Genomic DNA, 23702 nt, shown 5'->3' with positions numbered 1-23702 from the left:
ACAATACAAAAGCATGGCAAAAAAACTGGGGGTTACAGTGTAAATTCATGGGTTTGAGTGTTGTAAAAAATGGGTGGTATTACAATACCAATACATGGAGTAGCCAGATGACTAACACAGCTAACGCTAAACATCAACAACGAGAAGATCAAACCCTAAAAACCTAAAAACTAACACCCAACACAAGGGATCCGCGGCGAACTGAAGCGAGCGCATGGGACTCGTAAGGGGGGATTCTGCAGCAAACTGACACCAACAGAGGGGATTTCACGAGCAAAATGACCTCAACAGAGGGGATCCGGCGTGAACTCCATAGATGAGCATTGGCTAACAACCAACCTCACCGACCAACCGCTAATAATCATCAAAAACCAACAGGATCCACACCCAACAACAACAAAACGACTGCTAGAACTCTAGATCTGAAACCTACGCGATCAAAATCGAAGCAAAACTCACGGGGGAAAGGGAGAGCAACAATGGGAACTGACCAGGTGTCAGACTGCAAGACAACATCTAATTCTTCAGTTATCCAACAGCGCTCAGCGTACCGCTTCGTGAAGATCTAACGGCTCGTGTTACTCGTCGTTCTGTAGAGTTTTGTGTGTTTCCTTTACTGTACCGTTTCACGTGTTGCCGGGCTATATAAGAGCCGACACGCTGCGTCTATAAACCATTCCATTCTCTCGAGACTTATCTTAGAACATTATACCTAATACAATCATATATCCGAAAGGGGAATATTCATAGCATATCCTGTTCCTAAATCGCCACGAACCCTAGATCGAATTCCGTCTGCCCCAAATCTGCCCTGAATCCCCACCTTGGGCATGACAATTGGTATCTAGAGCACAGTCCTTCCTTGGCAATTCGAGGGCTGAGATCCACCAGAATTTTTTTCCCTTCCCTCCCTCCCGATTCCGATGGCGTTGGCAGCGGCGATGATGGCGGTAGACTAAATTCGGCGACAACTCACGAGCATCACCGGGTTACTCGAGCACCTTGCGTCGAGCAGTAAAATTCTTGGGTGATTCACGGGTGGTGTTACATCGGCGGCGGCAGATTCGGCGACGGCAGACTTGAAGCCTCAGATCGGGTTACCAAGTCACTGGAAGTAAAATTCCTCTCTGAGTTCTTGAGCTACGATGGGGCGATCGAAGGCAAGCGTGGACGAAGCAGAGCTAGCAGATCTATTAGCCATGAAAGCGGATTTAGCTGCGAATCATGAAGAAACAACAGAATAAAAGGAAGATATGGAGCTGCTCAGGCAAGATGTGTTGACTATCAACTCCAAGCAAGACAGCATGAACAAGGTTATCGGCAGTATGCAAACAGCAGTCACAGCCTTTAGTCAACAGTTGTCTGCAATCACTGATATCCTCAAAACCATGAGCACCAACGAACCCTCAACATCAATTCCTCCAGTGGTATGCACAAACAACACAAGTCCTGAACCAACAATCGAGATTGCACCAAGTACTTCCAAATAGCCAGCAGATCTGGGCAAAGATCAAGGTGAATTGAGTTCAAGGCCAGCTATAGAAGAGTCGCGTAGAAGACTGCTAGAAGAACAAGAGAAAACAAGACAAATCACGATGATGGTTGGTCAACGACTGCCTCCTATAAACACTGGACAGAGATCTGCTCCTCCAGGTTTCACTAGACCAAGTGTGCAAGAGATGTTATCTGAAGGTCCAAGTCCCACTGGACAAATGAAAACAGCCAGGACTTCTTTGTTCCCTCCTGTGCCACAACAAGATGCTACGCATGCGTGGGCAGAATAAAACAAATCCTACGAGAAAGAGATGAGAACCCAATTCCTGAAATCTATTACCAAGGGACCAAAATGAATTTTCCCAGGTTTGGTGGTGAAAATCCCAGTGGATGGATCAGACAAGCTGATAAGTACTTTCAAATGGCTGGAGCTCCAAATGATTACAAAGTACCTCTGGCACAAATGTATATGGTGGGCAGAGCTGATAATTGGCTGAGAAGGTTAGGAATCCTAAAAAAGCAAATCACTTGGCCTCAACTCTGTGTACAAGTATTACACAGATTTTCTCCCACCAGTTCCTATGATCTCACAGAGAGATTTAACTCACTGAAACAAGAAAACTTAAGCATCAATGAGTACACAGATCTCTTTGAAGACCTCATGGCAGAAATGCAATAGGACAACCCTGCTCTATCTGGAGAGTGGTTTGTCAAATGCTATGTCAATGGTATGAGATCTGCAATCAAGTTTTAGTTGAGACCCCTGAGACCTCCCACTTTGACAGAAGCATACTGGTTGGCAATTGACATGGAACAATCTGCTCCACCAAGGAAATCACACTACCAGAATGCCCAAACCACTACCAAATCTCCTTACAATGCTTACAAGTCAAACCATACTGAAAGCAAGGTGGTGGAAAAACAAACAGGGCATACACAAAGAGCTAGAGAACCAGGAAAGTGTTGGAGATGTGGAGATAATTGGTTTCATGGGCATAAATGTAAGCAAGCTCCTGTCATAAATGTGCTAATAGGAGAAGAACCCACAGAAAACACTGATGATCCAGATTCAGTATCTGAAGAAGAACGAGAAGAAGCTGCTAAAGAGGATGACAAATGCATGCAAATATCCCAACAAGCTTTAAATCCAGATGGAGCTAAAACAATGTCTGTCCTAGTTAAAATTGGTGGAAAAATAGTTGTAGCTTTGGTTGACACTTGCAGCAACTCAACCTTCATGAACATACACTTTGCATTGCAAACATCTTACACAATTCTAAAAGACAAGTCCAGACCAGTAGCAGTTGCAGGAGGAGGCAGATTGTGGTCAGGAGCTTATATACCTCCAACTGAATTCACTATTGCAACACAACCTTTTACTCATTCTTTCAGAATTCTGGACATTCCAGGGCATGATATTGTACTAGGTTGTGATTGGCTGGCTGCACATAATCCCACAACTTTGGACCACATCAACAGGAGAATCACTATTCACAAGGTAACCACTGCTGTTACCTTACCAGTCTGTGACAAACTAGATGAAACTACAGAAATTGACTCTGCTGAGCTCATGAAGTTACTTAAAAAAGGAGCAACTGGCTATGTTCTGCACTTGATCAGAGATATCAAGAAACCTGAACCACTTCCCCCACAATCCATGCCTGAAGAAATGCAGTAATTAGTGGAGGAATTTCCAACAGTATTTGTAGAACCAACTGAACTGCCCCCTTCCAGAGATTGTGACCATGAAATCCCTCTGAAACCCAACACTGTTCCTCCTAGCAGGAAACCATACGGAGTGCCACACAAGGAAAAAGATGAAATGGAAGCTCAAATACAAAAACTGCTTAAAGCAAGGTTTATTAGAGCCAGTCAGAGTGCCTTTGCTGCTCCTGCCATACTAGTGAGAAAAAAGAATGCCACATGGAGACTATGTCTAGATTATAGACATCTCAATGACCACACAGTCAAGAACAAATTCCCAATACCCATTATTGAGGATTTGCTTGATGAACTGCATGGAGCCAAGTACTTCACCAAATTAGATCTCAAATCAGGGTACCATCAGGTCAGAATGAAGGAAAATGACATCCACAAAATAGCATTCACTACCTATTGTGGGCACTATGAATTTTTAGTTATGCCATTTGGGCTAGCTAATGCTCTAGGAACTTTCCAGGCCTTAATGAACCATGTATTTGGTCCTTACCTTCGCAAGTTCATATTGGTCTTCTTTGATGATATTCTCATCTTTAGCAAAACCCTGAAAGATCACATCAAGCATGTGAGACTGGCTCTACAACTCCTCCAACAACATTAGCTAGTTGTCAAGTTGTCCAAATGTGTCTTTGTTATCCAACAGGTGGAGTACCTGGGGCATATCATCACAGAAAAGGGAGTAGCCACAGATCCTGCAAAAATTGCTGTTGTAGTTAACTGGCCTACACCAACGACAGTAACTCAATTGAGGGGTTTTCTGGGCCTGTGTGGATACTACAGGAGGTTCATCCAACACTTTGGACTCATTGCCAGGCCTCTGCATGATCTCCTTAAAAAGGATAATTTCCTTTGGACTGCCCAAAAAGACAAGGCTTTTGCTGATCTGAAAACAGCCATGTCCACAACCCCAGTTTTGGCCCTCCCAAACTTTTCACTCCCTTTTACTTTGGAAACTGATGCATCTGGCTCTAGTTTAGGAGCAGCCTTAATGTAGAACAACAGAGTTATTGCTTTCTACAACACTGCCCTCTATCCCAAGAATGATGCCCTATCCACATATGAAAAAGAAGCCTTGGCAATTGTTCAAGCTTTAAAAAAATGGAGGCACTACTTCCTGGGTAACAAGCTCATCATAAGGACTGACCACCAAAGTCTTAAGTTCATGAGAGACCAAAAGATGAATACTGCCATGCAACACAAGTTACTGCTAAAACTCTTGGAATTTGACTATACCTTGGAGTATAAAAAGGGAAAGGACAATATTGTTGCAGATGCACTATCCAGAATGTTTCAACTCAATGCTATCACATCTGTCACCCCCAAGTGGACCAAAGAAGTGGAACAGTCCTACCTCAAGGATGCCAAGAGCAAGGAATTATTGGAAAAACTTCTCCTGGTCCCCAATAATGCAATTGACCATGACAGTTACCATGCTGGCATTATTAGGCACAAGGGTAGAGTTCTTGTGGGTAATGTGCCTGAAATCAAACAAAAACTGCTAGTCGCCTTACATTCGTCTGCCTTAGGAGGTCACTCAGGCATGAAAGCAACTTATCACAGAATCAAGCAGATCTTTTATTGGCGAGGGTTAAAATCTGAAGTTGACAAATTTGTGGTTGAATGCCCTGTTTGCCAGAAAAACAAAGGTGAAACTTGTGCTTACCCTGGACTGTTAGACCCACTGCACATACCTGATATGGTGTGGACCCATACCAGTATGGATTTCGTCGAAGGCCTTCCTTAATCACAAGGAAAGGAAGTGATTGTGGTGGTAGTGGACAGACTATCTAAATTTGCTCACTTCATTCCTCTGGCTCACCCCTTCAATGTGAAAACTGTAGCCCAGGCCTTCATCGACAATACCATCAAACTCCATGGTCCTCCGTTAGCAATTATATCTGACAGAGACCGAATATTCACCAGACACACCTAGTGTGACATCTTCCGGAGCATGAAAATCAAGCTCCGTTAAAGCTCAGCATACCATCCCCAATCTGATGGCCAAACGGAACGAGTGAACCAGTGCATCGAGAACTACCTCAGATGCATGACTTCTACTCACCCCAAGAATTGGATGCAGCACTTATCGATGGCCGAATACTGGTACAACACATCCTTTCATGCATCTCTCCAGAAAACTCCGTTTGAGGTCCTCTATGGGTACAAATCTCCACAGATCAGTGAACTGTCCTTGTCTGCTCCGCCTGGGTCTGAAGCTCACCAGTTCTTGAATGACAGATAACATTTTCTGGAAGAAGTCAAGCAAAACCTACAGAAAGCTCAAGCAAGGATTAAGAAATATGCAGATCGCAAGCGCTCAGAACGTGTCTTGGAAGTGGGTGATATGGTATAATTGAAGATGCAACCTTACCGCTTGAATGCCTTTGGAATTCGCTCACACATCAAGCTGCAGAGCAAATTCTACGACCCATTTTGAATGCTACATCGAGTGGGTAATGTTGCTTATCACCTGCAACTACCTGCTTCTGCCAACATTCATCCAGTCTTTCACATTAGTCAGCTCAAAAAGCATATTGGCCCTTCAGCAGTTCCTTGTGAGGATCTCCCACTAGTTGACCCAACGGGCAACATCAAGACTGAACCTGTTTTGGTGCTGCAGATGAAAGATCGAGGATGTCGCCTAGAGGGGGGTGAATAGGCGCTTTAAAATAATTACAGTTGAGGCTTGAACAAATGCGGAATAAACCTAACGTTTAATTTGTCAAGCACAAAACCTACAACAACTAGGCTCACCTATGTGCACCAACAACTTATGCTAAGCAAGATAAACAACTAAGTGATAGCAAGATATATGACAAGAAACAATATGGCTATCACAAAGTAAAGTGCATAAGTAAAGGGCTCGGGTAAGAGATAACCGAGGCACGCGGAGACGACGATGTATCCCGAAGTTCACACCCTTGCGGATGCTAATCTCTGTTTGGAGCGGTGTGGAGGCACAATGCTCCCCAAGAAGCCACTAGGGCCACCGTAATCTCCTCACACCCTCGCACAAAGCAAGATGCCGTGATTCCACTAAGGGACCCTTGAGGGCGGTTGTCGGTGTCAAAACCGGCGGATCTCGGGTAGGGGGTCCCAAACTGTGCGTCTAGGCGGATGGTAACAGGAGACAAGGGACACGATGTTTTACCCAGGTTCGGGCCCTCTTGATGGAGGTAAAACCCTACATCCTGCTTGATTGATATTGATGATGTGGGTATTACAAGAGTAGATCTACCACGAGATCAAGGAGGCTAGACCCTAGAAGCTAGCCTATGGTATGATTGTTGTTATTGTCGTTGTCCTACGGACTAAAACCATCCGGTTTATATAGACACCAGAGAGGGTTAGGGTTACACAGAGTCGGTTACAATGGTAGGAGATCTACATATCCATATCGCCAAGCTTGCCTTCCACGCCAAGGAAAGTCCCATCCGGACATGGGACAAAGTCTTCAATCTTGTATCTTCATAGTCTTGGAGTCCGGCCGATGATGATAGTTCGGCTATCCGGACACCCCCTAGTCCTGGACTCCCTCAGTAGCCCCTGAACCAGGCTTCAATGACGACGAGTCCGGCGCGCATATTGTCTTCGGCATTGCAAGGCGGGTTCCTTCTCCGAATAATTTGTAGAAGATTGTGAACACCAGGATAGTGTTCGGCTCTGCAAAATTAATTCCACATTCCACCGTAGAGAGAATAATACTTACACAAGTTCAATCTACTGACGTATTTCGTGGCATGACGTCACACTACAACCAAGCCTTTACTCGAAGCGTTTTTATTATACCGCCTCAGCGCGTTTAGCGAAGCGGTTTCCTTGGCACGTCTTGTCGAAGCAGAGATCGTGTTCCCCTTATTCCGGGATTCTCATCAATACGGGCGTGGGTAACCCAACCGCGCCCGTTGCCACGCCCCCTCCATCGAAGGCGAGTTCTAAACGGTCACGGAGACGGCTCTTGGTATTCTCCCCCTTTATAATGAGACCAAGGCACGTTCCTTTTCTTCAATCCTCAATCGAATCCGCCCCTCGCCCCGAGTTCCAACACCCAGGGCTCCAGATTCGGGTACTTCGGACCTTCGACAATGTCCGGCTCTGACCTTCAGGGCCGGTGGATGCCCTCCTCCGTCACGGAAGAGGACGTGCTAAAGCTTAGGGACGCCAGGTACTTAACCTACGAGATTTCGCATAGGTTGCCTGCCCAAGGGCAAGTCATTCCTACCCCTGAGCCTGGCGAGAGTGTTGTGTTCGTGCCTCACCTCCGTCGGGGTTTAGGCTTCCCGATGGATCCCTTCGTGAGGGGGCTCCTGTTTTACTATGGGCTGGAATTCCACGACCTGGCTCCAGAGTCTATCCTCCATATCTCATCATTTATTGTTGTCTACGAAGCCTTCCTCCGCACTACCCCTCACTTTGGTTTGTGGCTCAAAACCTTCAATGTGGAGCCGAAGATGATTGAGGGGCGTCAGGCAGAGTGCGGCGGGGCGATTATAAGCAAGAGGGCCGATGCTCCATGGCCCGAGGGCTCTTTTCAGGAGGAGCTCGGTTTGTGGCAACAGGAGTGGTTCTATATCACCGCTCCCAGGGGCAGCAGGCAGAGGCCGCTGCCCGCCTTTCGCCCAGGCCCTCCACCACGGCTGACATCGTGGGTCAACAAAGGGTTCGACTGGGGGGCCGTCCAAGGACGTACCCCTATTACAGGGCCGGATTCGAGATCTCCAAGAGAGGGAGATCAATCTGGTCATAGTGATGCAGGTTATGCTGATTCGGCGTCTTCTGCCCTGCAAACGTCACCCCCTCCGTCTGTGGGAATTCAATCCGGAGGGACCACGAGCTCTCCAACACTTTATGGGTACAAAACCCGTGGAGATGTACAAACTATTCTTCGGATCACAAGAAGTGTGTCCGGACTTGACCGAGGACGCTGGCCTAAGCTGCAATCGCCCGGATACTCAAGTAAGTAGCCCTGTGACTGGACATATCATCCATTTATTTATCATGGATTGGCCTTTTAACCAGCTATCCCTTGAACAGGAGTGGATAGCGCAAGAAAAACGGATACGGTGTCCGGCCCCCCTCCCTGAGACCACGCCGGATCCCGTGTTAATCAAAATGTTGGAGGTTGCGCCTTCGGAGGAAGGCGAAGGGGGGAACAGGGAAACTACCACCTCTGTTAAGGAGGCTCTCAGTAAGGGGGGAATCAAGAATCCCTCCCTCCAGGGGGAGAAGAGGACCGCTTCCGAAAACCCGGAGGCCAAAGCCTCGAAGCGGGGAAAGAAATCTGCACCGGAAGGTCCTGTGCCAGGAGGAGTCCTGGCCGTACAGTCACCCCAAAGGAATTAGCCCTCCAACGAGCTGTAAGTAGAAAAAAGGGAATTTTTTATAATAAAGGGCATCCCTATTTTATTTCTAAGGATAACCGAAGTTTTTACCTTGTAGTTTGGATCTCAGCCCTTCCCAGCAGAGCTCATCCTCGGGGGACCTTCGTCCGGAGATGATGGAGAGCGAAACGCCTCCATTTGCCGTCCCATCAGGCGGGGCGGACGACCCTGAGGTGTCGTCACGGAGGGTCTCCCCGAGTCCGGCGGGGCCTGGGAGTTCGGCATCCACTGGAGTGCGGCCGGTGGAGCTGCAGGGTTTGCTCGAGAGGGCGTCTCTCTCAAAAGATCACCGCGCATTAATGAGTGCGGTGATTGAAAGGATCTCATCTGCCGAAAGCGGGTTACATGAGGCCGTCGGAAGTTTACTGACGGGGTTTGAGGTACGCAAAAAAATGACATACCTTTTGACAATGTTGCACATAGGGTGCGCCCTGTATAGATAGTAGCCCCTGAGACTCGGTATGTTGTCGAAAGCGACAGCGTGCCGAGGATCATAACCTCAGTTATGAAATGTCGCCTTTCCTATGCAGGTGGCGGAGCATTCGGTGGCCAGCCGGATTGATAGAGTTGCCGAACTGAAGCGGCAACTCGACGTTGCGGATGCGGACATCACGCTGGTCAATAAACGACTTGACGAGTCGCAAGGTAAGTGGTGTTTCCGCGGTCACCTGGTAAGGGAGCTGACACCCACTCCTTACAACATGTATGCTTGATGCAGATGGTGCCGCTGCTGTGGAAGACCTTCGGGCGGAGCTTGCTCGAGCCAAGGACCAAGCCAGAAAAAGTGATGCGGCTGCCTTGAAGGCAGCGGAGGAGCTAAAAGCCGAGAAGGCTGCTCACTGCCGAAGCAGGGAGGAAATGGCCGTAATGGCCGTGAAATTAAAAGATACTACCGACCGCTATGATGTTAGCCAAGCGGAGCAAGAGGGCCTGAAGAAGGCCACCGCCGAAGCCAAGGATGCTCGTTCTGCAATGCGGGCTATAAAGGAGGAACTGCGTCAGGCCGGAGACATTGTGGCTGGAAAGCCCTTTCTGTTGCATAGGAAATTCACGGATCCGAAGTATGCTCAGTTGGGCCAGTTGTGGAGTGCGGAGGATTCTTATCTGGATTTGGCGGCGAGTGCGGCGGACGCAGTTCGGCACCTCCGAAGTCAGAAGGATCATGAAATGGAAGAGCTGGTTTGGTCTCAATTCCATAGTCCGGAGTGTCCACTGCCGTTGACCGATCAGTTAGCTGAGTGGGCTGAGCTAAATAGATTGTCCGGACTAGCCATGACGGATGTGGTGGCTCATCTGTGGCTGGAAAGGCCCAAGCCGAAGAGTTATTTTGGTTTATTGCAGCAATTCCTTGGGGCGGTGCCGCATATCAAGGCGACATGAAGCAGTCGGCCTGCATAGAGGGTGCACGGATGGCTCTTGCCCGTGTTAAGACATACTGGGTGGAGATGAATTCCATCGATGTTGCGTCCCGGGGTTCGGACGAGAGCCGATTACCCACCGAGCACTATTTTGAGGAAGTCCTGCAGGGCGCTCGTTTAATAGAGTCGCAGTGCTCGAAAAATGTCATGTTCAAATGACGTGTATGATTTGTGAGATCATATTTATAATATAACGACTTTTTATACTTGTGCGTTCAAGTATTGAAATATCTCTTGTGCGGCCGTTAATGTATATGTATTTATAACCTGAAAGATGGCAGTCTTTGGCTTCAGCCCCCACGCACATAGTGCGGGGGTGTTTGCAAAAAAAAGTGCATTTTCACACTTAATCCAACGTCTTGGTCCTTTGAAGGAGGTGATAGCATAGCAAACTAGGCAACCGGACTATAATGCTTTATCACTTTCACTTAGCCATAGGAGCTCGATGGTGGGGCTACGATATAGCCCCTAGAGGCACCGCGCTCTCCGAACTCGGGGCGCGTGTGTGCCTGACCGGGAAGCGGTCCTTCGTCAAAGCGGAGGAATTCTAAACATTCCAATAGTCGATCGAGTGGTTAACCAGTCTCTCGCTGTATCATGACAGTCAGTTTTCGGCTTTCTCTACTGAGGTGCTCGCCCGGCCGAACCGGGGCACAATCGCAGTAGTTCTCCTGGTGCCGCGTTAGCCGATGGAGCAGAATGTAAGGCAGCAAAACACAGGAGCCGGGCAAACCCAACATTTGACCAAAGACATGATTCGGAGCTGATGCATATAAGGCCTAACTCGAGACGCCGAACACTCCCTAAGGTATTCGGACTTTATGATAACGGGCAGAATAGTGCCCTAAGCCCCTAATGTCCAGGCACAGGCGAAAACTTCTGACGCGGTCGATGCCAAAACGCCAGCCTCCTCCTCGGTTATGGTAGGAAACCGGGGGATGAGTAACAAAAGAGACAGTAAGAAAGGTTTACGCAGGGTCTTAATCTGAAAAGAATCCTTGTAACGGGTCCCTGCTGCACGTCTGCGCCTGTGTCTCCGTTGTGCTGTATCCTGGACGGGTGTAGCACGTGATTCATCTATAAAAGAGAAGAACTTAGTTTGGAAAAAATATCGTGCGAAAGATGTATTTAAAACAGAGTATGATTTGGAAAGATTGAGCTTTATTGGCTCTCATTGTTTATACGTGCAGCCCCTTGTAAAGAGGTATGCGGCTGGGAAGCCCCTTGTTTATTTATGTCGGACTCGCCTAACCATGTCCGAGGTCTAAATGACCTGTTTTTAGGGGCTTTGATCAACAAGGTTGGATTAATGTGCGGCTGTCAAGGCAGTCTCACGTTTTCCGTGGTCGAGGAACACTCGGAGTTTCCCTTTAATGGGATGATGCCGCGTGGACCGGGCATTTTGAGTGTAAGAGACGCGTAAATGCGGTATTGCGTTAAAGCGGGCGAAAGCTTCGCGTCCCAGTAGTGCTTGATGGCCACTTTTGAATGGGGCGATATGGAAGATTAGCTTTTCGCGACGGAATTTGTCGGGTGAACCAAACACAACTTTTAGTAGTACAGAGCCTGTACACTTGGCATAAGGGCCTGGTGCCACTCCTTTGAAGGAAGTGTTGCTATGGCGAATTTTGGTAGGGTCTATCCCCATTTTGCGGATGGTGTCCTGGTATAGCATGTTTATATCGCTTCCGCACAATTTATCACATGAAGTGAGTTCACTGTTTTGACCTCTAGTGGGAAAGTCTTCTGTGCTCCGGTCTGTTGCTTGTGGGATTCGTCATCGTCTTCACTTGGTGTGTCGAGCCCCTTGTGTTCGGCGTTAAGTCGGCCGGACTGCTTGAAGACCCAACAATCTCTGTGGGTATGGTTTGCAGGCTTCCCGGGGGTACTGTGGATTTGACATATCCTATCCATGATTTTGTTTAGGTTGGATAGCTCGTCACTGTTGTCCTTAAGGGGCATTGTTTTGTTGTTCGGCCGAGAGCTTTTGAATCCGGCGTTGACCGTCGTGCTGTTTGGGCCGCTTTCCTTATTCCTGCGCTGATCTTTTCTGCGTCGTGATTTCCCATTTCCATCCCTGACCTCGGATGTACTCGGGTCGCTGGTGCTGCATCTTGCTAGCCAGCTATCTTCCCCCGCGCAAAAGCGGGTCATGAGGCTTGTTAGTGCGGCCATTGTTCTAGGTTTTTCCTGGCCGAGGTGTCTGGCGAGCCATTCGTCTCGGACGTTATGTTTAAAGGCTGCTAAGGCTTCGGCGTCCGGACAGTCGACTATTTGGTTCTTTTTGGTGAGGAACCTGTTCCAGAATTTGCGTGCTGACTCCCTGGGCTGTTGAGTTATGTGACTTAAATCGTCTGCGTCCGGAGGGCGGACATAAGTTCCCTGAAAATTTGCTCGAAACGCATCCTCAAGCTCTTCCCAACTTCCAATGGTATTTTCTGGGAGGCTTTTGAGCCAATGCCGAGCTGGCCCTTTGAGCTTGAGGGGTAGGTATTTTATGGCGTGGAGATCGTCTCCTCTAGCCATATGTATGTGTAGGATATAATCCTCAATCCAGACTCCGGGGTCTGTTGTTCCGTCATATGCCTCTATGTTTACGGGCTTGAATCCTGCTGGAAATTCATGATCCAGTACCTCGTCGGTGAAGCATAGTGGGTGTGCGGCGCCCCTGTATTTAGGTGTGCCGTTATCTTCGAACACTCAGCGGGTTGTGTTGCCCCCTGGAGCCTTCTTTTTTGGCCCATAGATGGACTTGACTGGGCCATCCTTTTTGCTAGGATCCTTATTTGGTAAGTGTGCCAGATTATGTGCGGCGCCGCTTGCCGCTCTTAGCCTGTTATCTGGTCGTCTATCCGGCCAGGCGGCCTCTTTTTTTTTGACTGTGGGGGCTCTACGGCCTCCTCGTCAAATTCGGGCAACAGTTTGCGCTTCGGGTAGCTCTTTGCGTGGTGACTATCGTCGTATTTATCTACGGTCTTGAGTACTTTGCTCCATCTCATTCTGAGTACGTCTTTCGCCGTTTTGAGCTTCCGCTTTTGCTTCTTCAAACTCCTTGGAGTGGCGACGAGCCTTCTGTGAAGGTTCTTATGCTCCGGTGATGTGTCCGGCGTGAGATCGTCTGGACTATTGTTTTCGCCGGGAATGGGTTGCTCGTCCACTGGTTCGCCCTGCTCTACGGCTGGGTCAGTGTGGGTGCCGTTGTTATCGAGGCGGGACTTCGGGCGGCGCTTGCGTCGCCGTTTTTGTTGTTTTTGGGGGAATTATCCTTCGCCGCGTCCCGTTGTTCCTCGTTATCGCTTCCTTTTGGTGTATCCACCATGTATACGTCGTGAGTTGAGGTGGTTTTCCAGTGCCCAACAGGCGCTGGTTCTTGATCGTCTCCGGCATCGTCGTCGATGTCTTCGGAGTCGAAGTCTAGCATGTCGGTTAATTCGTCGACAGTGGCTACTAAGTGGGTGGTGGGTGGGCCTTGAATTTCATCGTCCGCATCCCAACCGTCCTGACCGTAGTCCGGCCAGGGCTCTCCTGATAACGAGAGATGTTTTAGCGAACTCAGGATGTCTCCAAAAGGTGAGTGTTGAAAGATGTCCGCAGCAGTGAACTCCATGATCGACGCCCAATCGGATTCGATTAGAGGGGGCGCGGGAGGTTCGGAGTCCGGCAAGGGGTCCGGCACCTGGGAGTCACGAGCTTCAAAAGGGACAAAGTCAGTATTCGGCTCTATCGCCGTAGAGGTTGCAGCCCTCGAGGCGGTGTCTAACCACTCGTCCTCGATCTGCACAGCCGGCTCTGAATCGAGGGTCGGAGCGGACTCGTGTGCGGCCTCCAGAGCACTGTCCGGCAGCAGAGCTAAATCATGCCCATCATGACAGTGCGGCGCGCTCGGTTGTGGCTCGAATCCGTTGAAGATCAAGTCTCCGCGGATGTCAACCGTGAAGTTCAGACTTCCAAATCTGACCTGACGGCCAGGGGCGTAGCTTTCAATATGCTCTAGATGGCCAAACGAATTGGCCCGCAGTGCAAAGCCGCCGAATACGAAGATCTGTCCGGGGAGAAAAGTCTCACCCTGGACCGCGTCATTGTTGATGATCGAAGGAGCCATCGAGCCTATTGGTGATGACACAGAGGAACTCTCAATGAAAGCACCAATGTCGGTGTCAAAACCGGCGGATCTCGGGTAGGGGGTCCCGAACTGTGCGTCTAGGCGGATGGTAACAGGAGACAAGGGACACGATGTTTTACCCAGGTTCGGGCCCTCTTGATGGAGGTAAAACCCTACGTCCTGCTTGATTGATATTGATGATGTGGGTATTACAAGAGTAGATCTACCACGAGATCAAGGAGGCTAAACCCTAGAAGCTAGCCTATGGTATGATTGTTGTTATTGTCGTTGTCCTACGGACTAAAACCATCCGGTTTATATAGACACCGGAGAGGGCTAGGGTTACACAGAGTCGGTTACAATGGTAGGAGATCTACATATCTGTATCGCCAAGCTTGCCTTCCTCGCCAAGGAAAGTCCCATCCGGACATGGGACGAAGTCTTCAATCTTGTATCTTCATAGTCTTGGAGTCTGGCCGATGATGATAGTTCGGCTATCCGGACACCCCCTAGTCCAGGACTCCCTCAGCGGTCACCGAACCTGTACAAATGGCAACCCTTGGGGGCGGTCACCGAACCCATACACTTTGGCAACCCTTGGGGGCGGTCACCGGTACCCGTCAAATTGCTCGGGGCGATCTCCACAACCTAATTGGAGACCCCGACGCTTGCCCGGAGCTTTACACCACAATGATTGAGCTCCGAACACCACCAACCGTCTAGGGCGCCAAGGCACCCAAGAGGAACAAGCTCTAGGGTGCCCAAACACCCAAGAGTAATAAGCTTCTCAAACTTCACTTCCACGTATCACCGTGGAGAACTCAAACCGATGCACCAAATGCAATGGCAAGGGCACACGAAGTGCCCAAGTCCTTCTCTCCCAAATCCCACTAAAGCAACTAATGCTAGGGAGGAAAATGAGAGGAAGAACGAAGAAGAGAACACAAAGAACTCCAAGATCTAGATCCAAAGGGTTCCCCTCACATAGAGGAGAAAGTGATTGGTGGAAATGTGGATCTAGATCTCCTCTCTCTTTTCCCCCCAAAACTAGCAAGAATCCATGGAGGGATTGAGAGTTAGCAAGCTCGAAGAAGGTCAACAATGGGGGAAGAACACGAGCTCAAAGGATAAGGTTCATTGGGGAAGAAGACCCCCTTATATAGAAGGGGAAAAATCCAACCGTTCTGTGCTCAGCCCGCACACGAGCGGTACTACCGCTAGGGCGGAAGAAGCAAGGAAAACGAGTAACAAAACATGAACCTTGGGGCGGTAGTACCGCATATAAGCGGTACTACCGCTCCCCCCAAAGGTACTACCGCTCACGGGCGGTACTACCGCTCACGGGCGGTACTACCGCTCCTACAGCCACTACTACTGTCGCTGAACCCGACATGAGAAAACCACGTCTCGGGTCGAGGCAGTACCAGCGCGGAACCGGAGCCGTACTACCGCTTATGGCCATGGGCGGTACTACCACTGTGGGACAACGGTACTACCGCTTGTGGCGATAAGCGGTACTGCCGCTCTGGCCCAGCGGTACTACCGCTGGCGCCATCCTTATGCCACTTCCATGAAAACAAGTATACTCCAAGGAAAACCAGAACTGCCATAACTTCTGCGAATGAGCTCCGAATTGAGCAAACTCAAGCTTGTTGGATACATGACAACGAGTAGCATCAAAACCGCTGTAAGAAGAGGCAGGGGAGGTATGCCTAAGAAATAGAGGAGTGAACACTCCAACAGAGAAGAACCGACATAACCTCCAACATCAAAAACATCATAGAAGATGCATGTGAACTCCGTTTTCGATGAACTCGAGCTTGTCATAAAAATGACCATAAGCTCCAAATCTCACAAGGAGAAGAACCAAACAAGAACCAATAAAGATGATGCAAGGATGCAATGGTTTGAGCTCTCTACGAACGATACGATCAAGCTACTCATCGAGAGCCCCCCTTGATAGTACGTTAATCGATCCTATAACCCGGTCTCCCACAACTACCATGAGATCGGTAAAATAGAAAACCTATCAAGGGCAAACCTTTGCCTTGCACATGGTCCACTTGAGCTAGATGATGACGATCTTGACTCCCTCAAGTTGGACCACCTTTCTTGATTGCGTTGGCTCGATGAAGACTAGTTGATTGCTCCCCCATACTCCACTATGGGTGAGCCTCTCTTCCGCACATCTTCACAAGTCCATTGTCACCACAATGGACGACAAGCTGCAAGCATTTGATATCTTCGTGATGCTTCACTTGAACTTGCACACCACAACCTAACCCCACAAAGAATTCTCACGAAGATCATGGGTTAGTACACAAAGCGTAATTGACAATGCTTACCATACCATATATAGATGCCCAGAGTCAGCCTTTATCTTTAGTGTTAAGAGCAACTCCAACAACCCCCTTATAAATTTCCCTATAAAACAATTTTTTGTTTTTGCCTTCACGCGAAAGTTAGGGGAAGTTGTCTAGTGATTTTTGTCAGTTCTCCTAAACTTCTTTCCCCCCTAAATCCAATTTTATTTTATTTTTGTTAAACAAAAATAGATAATTGCCTAGAACCCACTAGTCAATGACATACGTGACGACGGGCGGTGCGAGGCGTCGTACCGGCGGCGGCATCATTGATGGAAAGTTGGCGGGGGGGAGAAAGCCTCTCCGATCATTCCAGTAAAGTGGCAATAACTTTGCGAAACTTTCCATAAACCCGTGGGAGGGGATGCCTTTTTTACGGGATCGTAATGGCCACTTTACAACAACTGTTGGAGAGATTCTTGCCCCAACTTTCTGTAAATGCCAATTATTTTAGTGAACGAGAGCAGTTGGACATGCTCTAACACAAGAGAACGATTGTAAAAAGATTACTAGTGTCCAAGGGCATGTTCGTAGAATAATCACCTCTCGCACGGAATCCATGGACTAAGCCACTCCACCAACCAGAGCTCGGCCGGACCCCTTCATTCTTACACAAGCGCACGACAGTCGCCATTACCGGCCAACACGAGCTACTCATCGTCACCACAACGCCCCGTTGAAGAAACGATCCCATGCCACTCCAAAAGCCCAAAATCTATGAGCCCCTCGTCGACGCAGGGTAAACCACCGACGAGTAGGAGTCAAGACCGCCCCGTGAGACACATATTCCCACCGCCGGCGTCCTTCACTCCATCAAAACGCCGTCAGCGAGGACACTAAGCCTAGATAAACTACGTAGATGTATACATACCGGGCGGACAACCACGTCCCTGCCGCCTCACGACGCCTGGCCGAAGGTCGGAGGCGGAGGGGAATGACGGCGTCGCCGGTGGCACCGTCTTCCTTATCCCTATCTACTGTAGCATGGAAAGCACACTCTGTTCGAAAACAGTTCGCTGGTACTCCCTCCGTTCCAAAATAGATGACCCAACTTTGTATTAAACTTAGTACAAAGTTGAGTTATCTATTTTGGAATGGAGGGAGTAGTACGTAGTAGTGTTTTAGCCTCGTCTCCGGAAAGTGGTCAAGTGATATGGTCCATAGCCCTCATCAGGGCCGTCGATGGCGATATCCAACGGCAGGCGACGCGTGGAGCGGCGCGCAATGTCACGTCGCGATTCCGAACTCCTGTGGGTCGGCGCGGCCAGTTGGTTGGAAAGCGCGATCTGAGATAGTCGGGCTCAGGACCAGGTCGGCCCGTCCCAGTCGGAGCCAGGTCATCAGCCCACACGGGCCCACCGCGGCCGGGCCCGTGTCTTCGCCACACTCCCGACCACCCCGCTGCACACCCGCCTTCCCACGCCCAGGTGGGACCATCCCCCGCGGGCCCACCGCGTCAGAGACCTACCACGGATCCCCGGGATCGCCCGCGTCGCCAGGACAATCCTTTCGGCCGGGCACAGTGTAATAAAACCGAATCCAAATCCTTCCTTGGGTCAGACTCGACGACGCCCGCACGCACGCCGCAGCCCAACCGCTGCCCCCCCCCACCCCACCCCCCCTCCCTCGAGCTCGCCGCCGCCGCCGCCGCCGGCGGCCGCCCCGCCTCGGCGAGATGGAGACGGCCCGGGCCCCCGCCGCCCCCGCGACGTCCAGGCCGCGCACCGTGGAGGCCATCTTCAGGGACTTCAACGCGCGCCGCGCCGGCCTCGTCCGCGCGCTCACCTCCGGTGAGTACCCGACCGACCGGCCGCGCCCCTTCCTTTCTTCTCCTCCCCCCCTCATCTCCTTTGCCCCTCTCGTAGCGCCGCGCTGACGGGCCACCCGCGCGCGCCGCAGATCTAACACCGCGCTTCTCTCCTGCGCCTCGTGCCGCCGTGCAGATGTCGACGACTTCTTCGACAGCTGCGACCCAGGTGAGTTGCCCCCCAGATTGGATGGATGGATTGGGCGGCTCCGCTGCCGCCGGGCGGTGGGATCCGGACGGGGATTGACTGGATCGGCCTGGGTTTTGTCTCTCTCTGCCCGCAGATAAGGAGAACCTCTGCCTCTACGGCCACCCCGACGGGACCTGGGAGGTGTCGCTGCCGGCGGAGGAGGTGCCCCCCGAGCTGCCCGAGCCGGCCCTCGGCATCAATTTCGCCCGCAACGGCATGAACCGCCGCGACTGGCTCTCCCTCGTCGCCGTCCACTCCGACTCGTGGCTCCTCTCCGTCGCCTTCTTCTTCGGGGCGCCGCTCACCGCAAACGAACGGTAATTTTGGACTGCTGCCGTTCCTCCTCCTCCTTTACCGAGTTCGATTTCTCCTGGCTTGAGAAAATATTTGCTTTAGCTTTTGAATTGTAAATTATCTATTCCTGATTGACAGTTTAGGCAAGATCAAATGTGGCCTTTTTTGATAGAGTACTTTAGCTTGACTGCTAGGTGACTTGGGGAGTTGGGATACGCGTGACCGATTTGATGGCCCATTTATTTTGTTTCACTTGGTGGTTGGTGCATGTGTGTGCATGTGCACATGTATCTTGTGCTCCTCTCTTTGTTTCTTTTCATTGCTTTGAGTGTATCGGAGGGTCATGCTTTTTGTTTCAGTTTGCTTTATTGGGCTTGCGGTTACTTGTTTCTTTCTTTCTGTGACCCTCTGGGCTTGATGGCGATATAATCCATAGGTTTCCAGCTGTTAGGCCATATGAAAAGCAACTGCCCCCTTTCACTTTATTTTAGAAATCATAAACATACACAAATAAAGGATTGCGTGCTTCTATGTAGTTCCATCCTTGCAGTTTCCGCTGCTATAAAGAACATTTTTGTGTTTGCGGTGACTAACTATGCCACATTGTCACAACTTGCTCTAAGCTTAGCTATTTAGAAACTAAGATTAAAATGCCATCTATCTATGAGTAAAAACTCAAAAGATTCCAATATTCTCCTCAGAAAGAAGGAGAAGGGTCTTATATTGATGGCGGGCCAGGGCCATTCCTTTCTAAGTTCCTGCCATGTTAATTGCAGAGTTATTGATTTCCATCGATGGGATTCTAGTAGTTGAAGAAGTTGTGCATTTACTCGGTGATGTAATGTGTATACGAAGCAAACAGGAAACATACAATTATATCATGACCTACCCCATCATCAAATGCTATACACTGCAGTTTTAGGGCTTTTACAGTATTATCATGCTGAATGACCAAAGCGTCTTGCCAAAGGCTTTGAGTAAATATAAAGGTGGAGTTTGGCATAGTAAGAAGCAACTATTCCTTTTTCATTTTATTTCAGAAATCATATATACACAAATAAAGGACAGTGTGCTTCTGTGTAGTTCCCAGCTTCGGCTGCTCTAAAGAATTTTAATGTCCAGCCTATTTTTATGTTTGTGGTGATGAACTGTGTCACATTTCCACAACTTGCTCTAAGCTTAGCTATGTAGAACCGAAGATCAAAGTGCCATCTATTTATGAGTAAAACTCTAAAAGGTTCCAAGATTCTTCTCACAAAGAATAAAGAAGGCTCTTATATTCCAAGATTCTTCTTCTCACAAAATAAGAAAGAAGGCTCTTATATTGGTGGCGGGACCATTCCTTCCTGAAGTTCTGTCATGTTAATTGCAGAGCTATTTATTTTTGCCATCTTGCTCTCTTTTGTGGACCCTTTCTCGGGCAGCATATTATGAGTTCATTCTGTTTCTCTATAGTCTATACACTGAATGACAACCAGTTTTTTTCCCGCGGGAAAGATGAAAACCAGGTTATTTGTTTTTTTAATCTCAAAATGGAGTTAATAGCAACCAATGCCCATTGTTTAATTTATGTCTTGTTCAAGCATGCTGGTAAAGCCATAATTCCGGAATCTTTCTTACACTAACTTGTGTCTTTAGTTTGTGCACCTTACACCTTTTTTCTCCACACTATAGTGAGAGTTTGCTGCCTTAGTACTTCATATACCTTGTGCAACTTCAGGTTGTTTGTAATGTGCATAATTTTGACCTTCAAAATTTAGCTAGCTGGGATAAAAGAAAACACTTAAAAAAAATCTTCACTTTAGTACCATACTCCTTCGTGGACCTGTTACATCTTGTCAGTGTGTCACTCATCATCGCCATCTCTAGAAATTAACAATTGGACCACGAGAATCCCCACTATTGGACCATGATATTCTTTAGTTATCCCATTTTATTGTTTGTTATACAATTTACCTATAATAGGGTTTCGTTTTCACTTGAATGTTCATGTACCCTTGTCTTGGCTATCATAGTGAAATTCATACTTTTGCTCACTTGAGGGCTTTATTTTGGAACAAATTATTTCAGAAGGCTTCACAGGTTTTTTTTCCTTGTATACATACCTAGTACAGTAATTTTGGTGGCCTGCTATGCTAGTAATCTATTTACCATCCGTGACTCTGTTCTCTTGTGTTAGCACTAAAGATAAAGGCCCACGCTGCTCATCTATATTGAAAGTGGTGTGAAGCCTATATTGTGGGGGGAAATCTAACTAAGAAGATCCACCGGTTCCATGCACTTGCTATACTGTTCTTGATGTTTTCTTTGTCAAGTGTTCTGTTATTTAGTTCTTGCCACATGTAGCTGTCAAGTTTACGCCAAGCTGTAGCTATTTACTGATTGCACAAGAAAACTGGTTCCATGTTTTTTTCTTTTCAAAAGGCCATTTTGAGTACTTCCGCAAATTCCTTCTTGCTGTTCTGTTATTAGTGTTCTCTTTTTCTCTTGGCTGCTTTTTGTCCTAAGAAATTTTTCTCCCCTTTAATGGAGGAATAGCTCTTATAGTATGTGTATCAAGTTGGTGCGTAAGCTTCAGCTGCACCTTGTTGCCAATCCAACGTTTCTGTGCCTTGTGTCTGCCAGGAAGCGCTTGTTCAGCATGATCAACGATCTTCCAAATGTGTATGAAAGTATGGTTGGCAGGAAGCACAGGGACAGGTCTGGTGTTGATAGCAGTGGCAAATCCAGGCACTCATCAAAGCCAAAGGTACGCTGACTGACCCCCCACTGCAGTAGTTTATGTTTGTTGGAAATTCCAAAACTCGAAGCGCATCTCCGAACGTAACTCGGAACTGAATTGCAATTTGTTCTGTGCAGCAACGAACTGATGATGTCCGCCCAAAGAACTCCAGGGCAGTTGCTCGAGAGGAAGACGAGGACGAGGATGAAGAAGAACACAGCGAAACCTTTTGCGGAAGCTGCACTGGCATATACAACGCAAGCGAGTTCTGGATCGGGTGCGACATTTGCGAGCGGTGGTTCCACGGGAAATGCGTGCGGATAACCCCGGCCAAAGCGGATCACATAAAGCACTACAAGTGCCCTGAATGCAGCAGCTCCAAGAAAATGAGGCAGTAGGCCGTGGCCTGCAAGTCTGCTTGAGCCGCCGTCTCTGACCCATCTGATCAAACTACACCACCATGTTTCTTTTCTGCCCAAGGTCGCGGCTAGCGGATGTGGATTCCTCTAGAAACTGTGCTCCCTCTCCCATGTGGTAGTCTCCTAGCCGTAGGTGCTGTGAAAGACTGATACATACTAGCTCATACTCTGGTAGCATTATAGATGTTTACTTGGTTGTCATTTGATGTGTTCATTCCCAGGTGTGGACAATGTCGTCGCAACGTTTGCTGATGATGATTGAATTGTGCCTTGGTAGGCGATTTGCTGATTGGCTTGTGTTTTTGCAAAATGAAGTGCCTTTCTTTGATCTGTCTGAGGGCCCCTAGCGGAAGTACAGGGGCCAAAGAATCTATCAGGTAGATTAAACACAGGACTATGACTTTGACACTGTTCATCTGTTTGAGCTTCAGAGAAATGAACCAAAGTGAAGGATTTCTACAATCCATGGAGCTCTTTGTACCAAGTACCAAGGTCTATTTGGTGGTTTGTCTTTGATCTGAACATTTTATTAAGAGTCTCTTGTTTCTTCAATTCCTACGAATTGAACACCTAGGTCTGACAAATATCCCTTTGCACAACTCTCCCATGGAAGAAGCCACGGTTGCTCCCTACTCCCAAGTTCTGCTCCGCCATAAAGCAATCCCCACCGAAATGTCGCTGCACTCGCTAATGTTTGAGGAACCTGCACTCAAGCACACATCAATAGTTAACCGCACTGCTTGACAGTTAAATAAAAACATTTTAACATCCTAAACTTTGGCATGTAACCCGCCCTGCCCTCACCCGTGAAAAGAATAATGTGGGTTAAGATCTAATTTCTCCTCCAACAGCTCCCTACTCCCCAAAAAAATTTGGTATAGTGAAGTTGGCACAAAAAACGCGCTCTAGCAGCTTCCCTATTCCTATTTTTCTATGATGATCATAAAAAGAAAGAGAAAAAAAATCACTCCAGGTCCTCATACTCGTCGCGTTGGCCACATTAGTCCCTGTAGTTACAAATACCCGAAAATACGTCACTGAACTTGTCTCAGGTGGTCATCTACGATCCAATATACGTTTTCTTCTACATACGTGCTGATTTGGCGATTGACTGGCATGTCCACGCGGGTTTTGACCGCCAGCTCATCTCCACATGTTCCGGGCCGATCGATTCGGGGGAATGCGTTTTTTTTTTGCAAAATCGCCAGGGAATAAACAGTAGCCCACCTGGTCGGACCAGACCGAGTCGCTCCCCTCCCCTGCTCTGCTCCGCTCCGTTTCCCTGTTCGTCGCCGCTGCCGAGGTGCGACCTCGAGCTCGCCGGCGTGGCCGACAAGTCACCAATCATGTATTCAAGCTTTCTCTTCTCTTGCTTTAAATTATCCCCCTCTCCAATGACTTGGTCCCTCTCCTGCATGACTTGGTCTCTTTTTTTTTCTGCCTTAGCCCTGAATACCTGATGAATGCTTGTTACTGTTTTGTCATTCATCTTCCTCTTCTCAAGCTCTTCCCTAAGATCAGTCGTAGCAATTTGTGTGCTGCCTAATTGGCTAATTGCCTGCTCCTTCTCAGCCACCATAGTAGCAAAATCAAGTTTGAAATTGCTAAGCTCTTTTTCCAACTTCTTCTTCTCTTCCATAATCTTCAACTTTTCCTCAGCATTCAGAACATTTTGTCTGAGATTCTATTTTGTCTCCTCTTGATACATGCTCCATATGCTAGCTAGGCTCATTCATAGCATCAGGCCACTCAGGGTCAACCCACTCCACATAGTTGCAGCTAGGCACTTCCTA

General features: G+C 48.5%; 1 protein-coding gene across 1 annotated transcript; it reads left to right on the top strand.

Moving 5' to 3' along the window:
• Nucleotides 1-18075: 18075 nt before the first annotated feature.
• On the top strand, nucleotides 18076-22198 carry LOC123113963 (PHD finger protein ALFIN-LIKE 3). Its single transcript, XM_044535302.1, has 5 exons — nucleotides 18076-18267; nucleotides 18421-18453; nucleotides 18569-18791; nucleotides 21394-21517; nucleotides 21628-22198. Exons 1-5 carry the CDS (start codon nucleotides 18153-18155, stop codon nucleotides 21886-21888), a joined length of 756 nt encoding a protein of 251 aa, XP_044391237.1. The 5' UTR covers nucleotides 18076-18152; the 3' UTR covers nucleotides 21889-22198.
• The last annotated feature ends 1504 nt before the right edge of the window (nucleotides 22199-23702 follow it).

Source organism: Triticum aestivum, chromosome 5B (genome assembly GCF_018294505.1).
Source record: "Triticum aestivum cultivar Chinese Spring chromosome 5B, IWGSC CS RefSeq v2.1, whole genome shotgun sequence".
Classification (NCBI taxonomy): domain Eukaryota; kingdom Viridiplantae; phylum Streptophyta; class Magnoliopsida; order Poales; family Poaceae; genus Triticum; species Triticum aestivum.
The sequence above is the reverse complement of the archived record's forward strand: the minus strand, read 5'-3'. Positions and strand labels throughout refer to the sequence as shown.

Bases quoted from the DNA above. Each gene is read 5' to 3' on its own strand.
- LOC123113963 (XM_044535302.1), top strand. From the start codon at position 18,153: ATGGAGACGGCCCGGGCCCCCGCCGCCCCCGCGACGTCCAGGCCGCGC. The intron at 18,268-18,420 runs GTGAGTACCCGA...GCCGCCGTGCAG, and splicing joins CGTCCGCGCGCTCACCTCCG to ATGTCGACGACTTCTTCGAC. The intron at 21,518-21,627 runs GTACGCTGACTG...TGTTCTGTGCAG, and splicing joins GGCACTCATCAAAGCCAAAG to CAACGAACTGATGATGTCCG.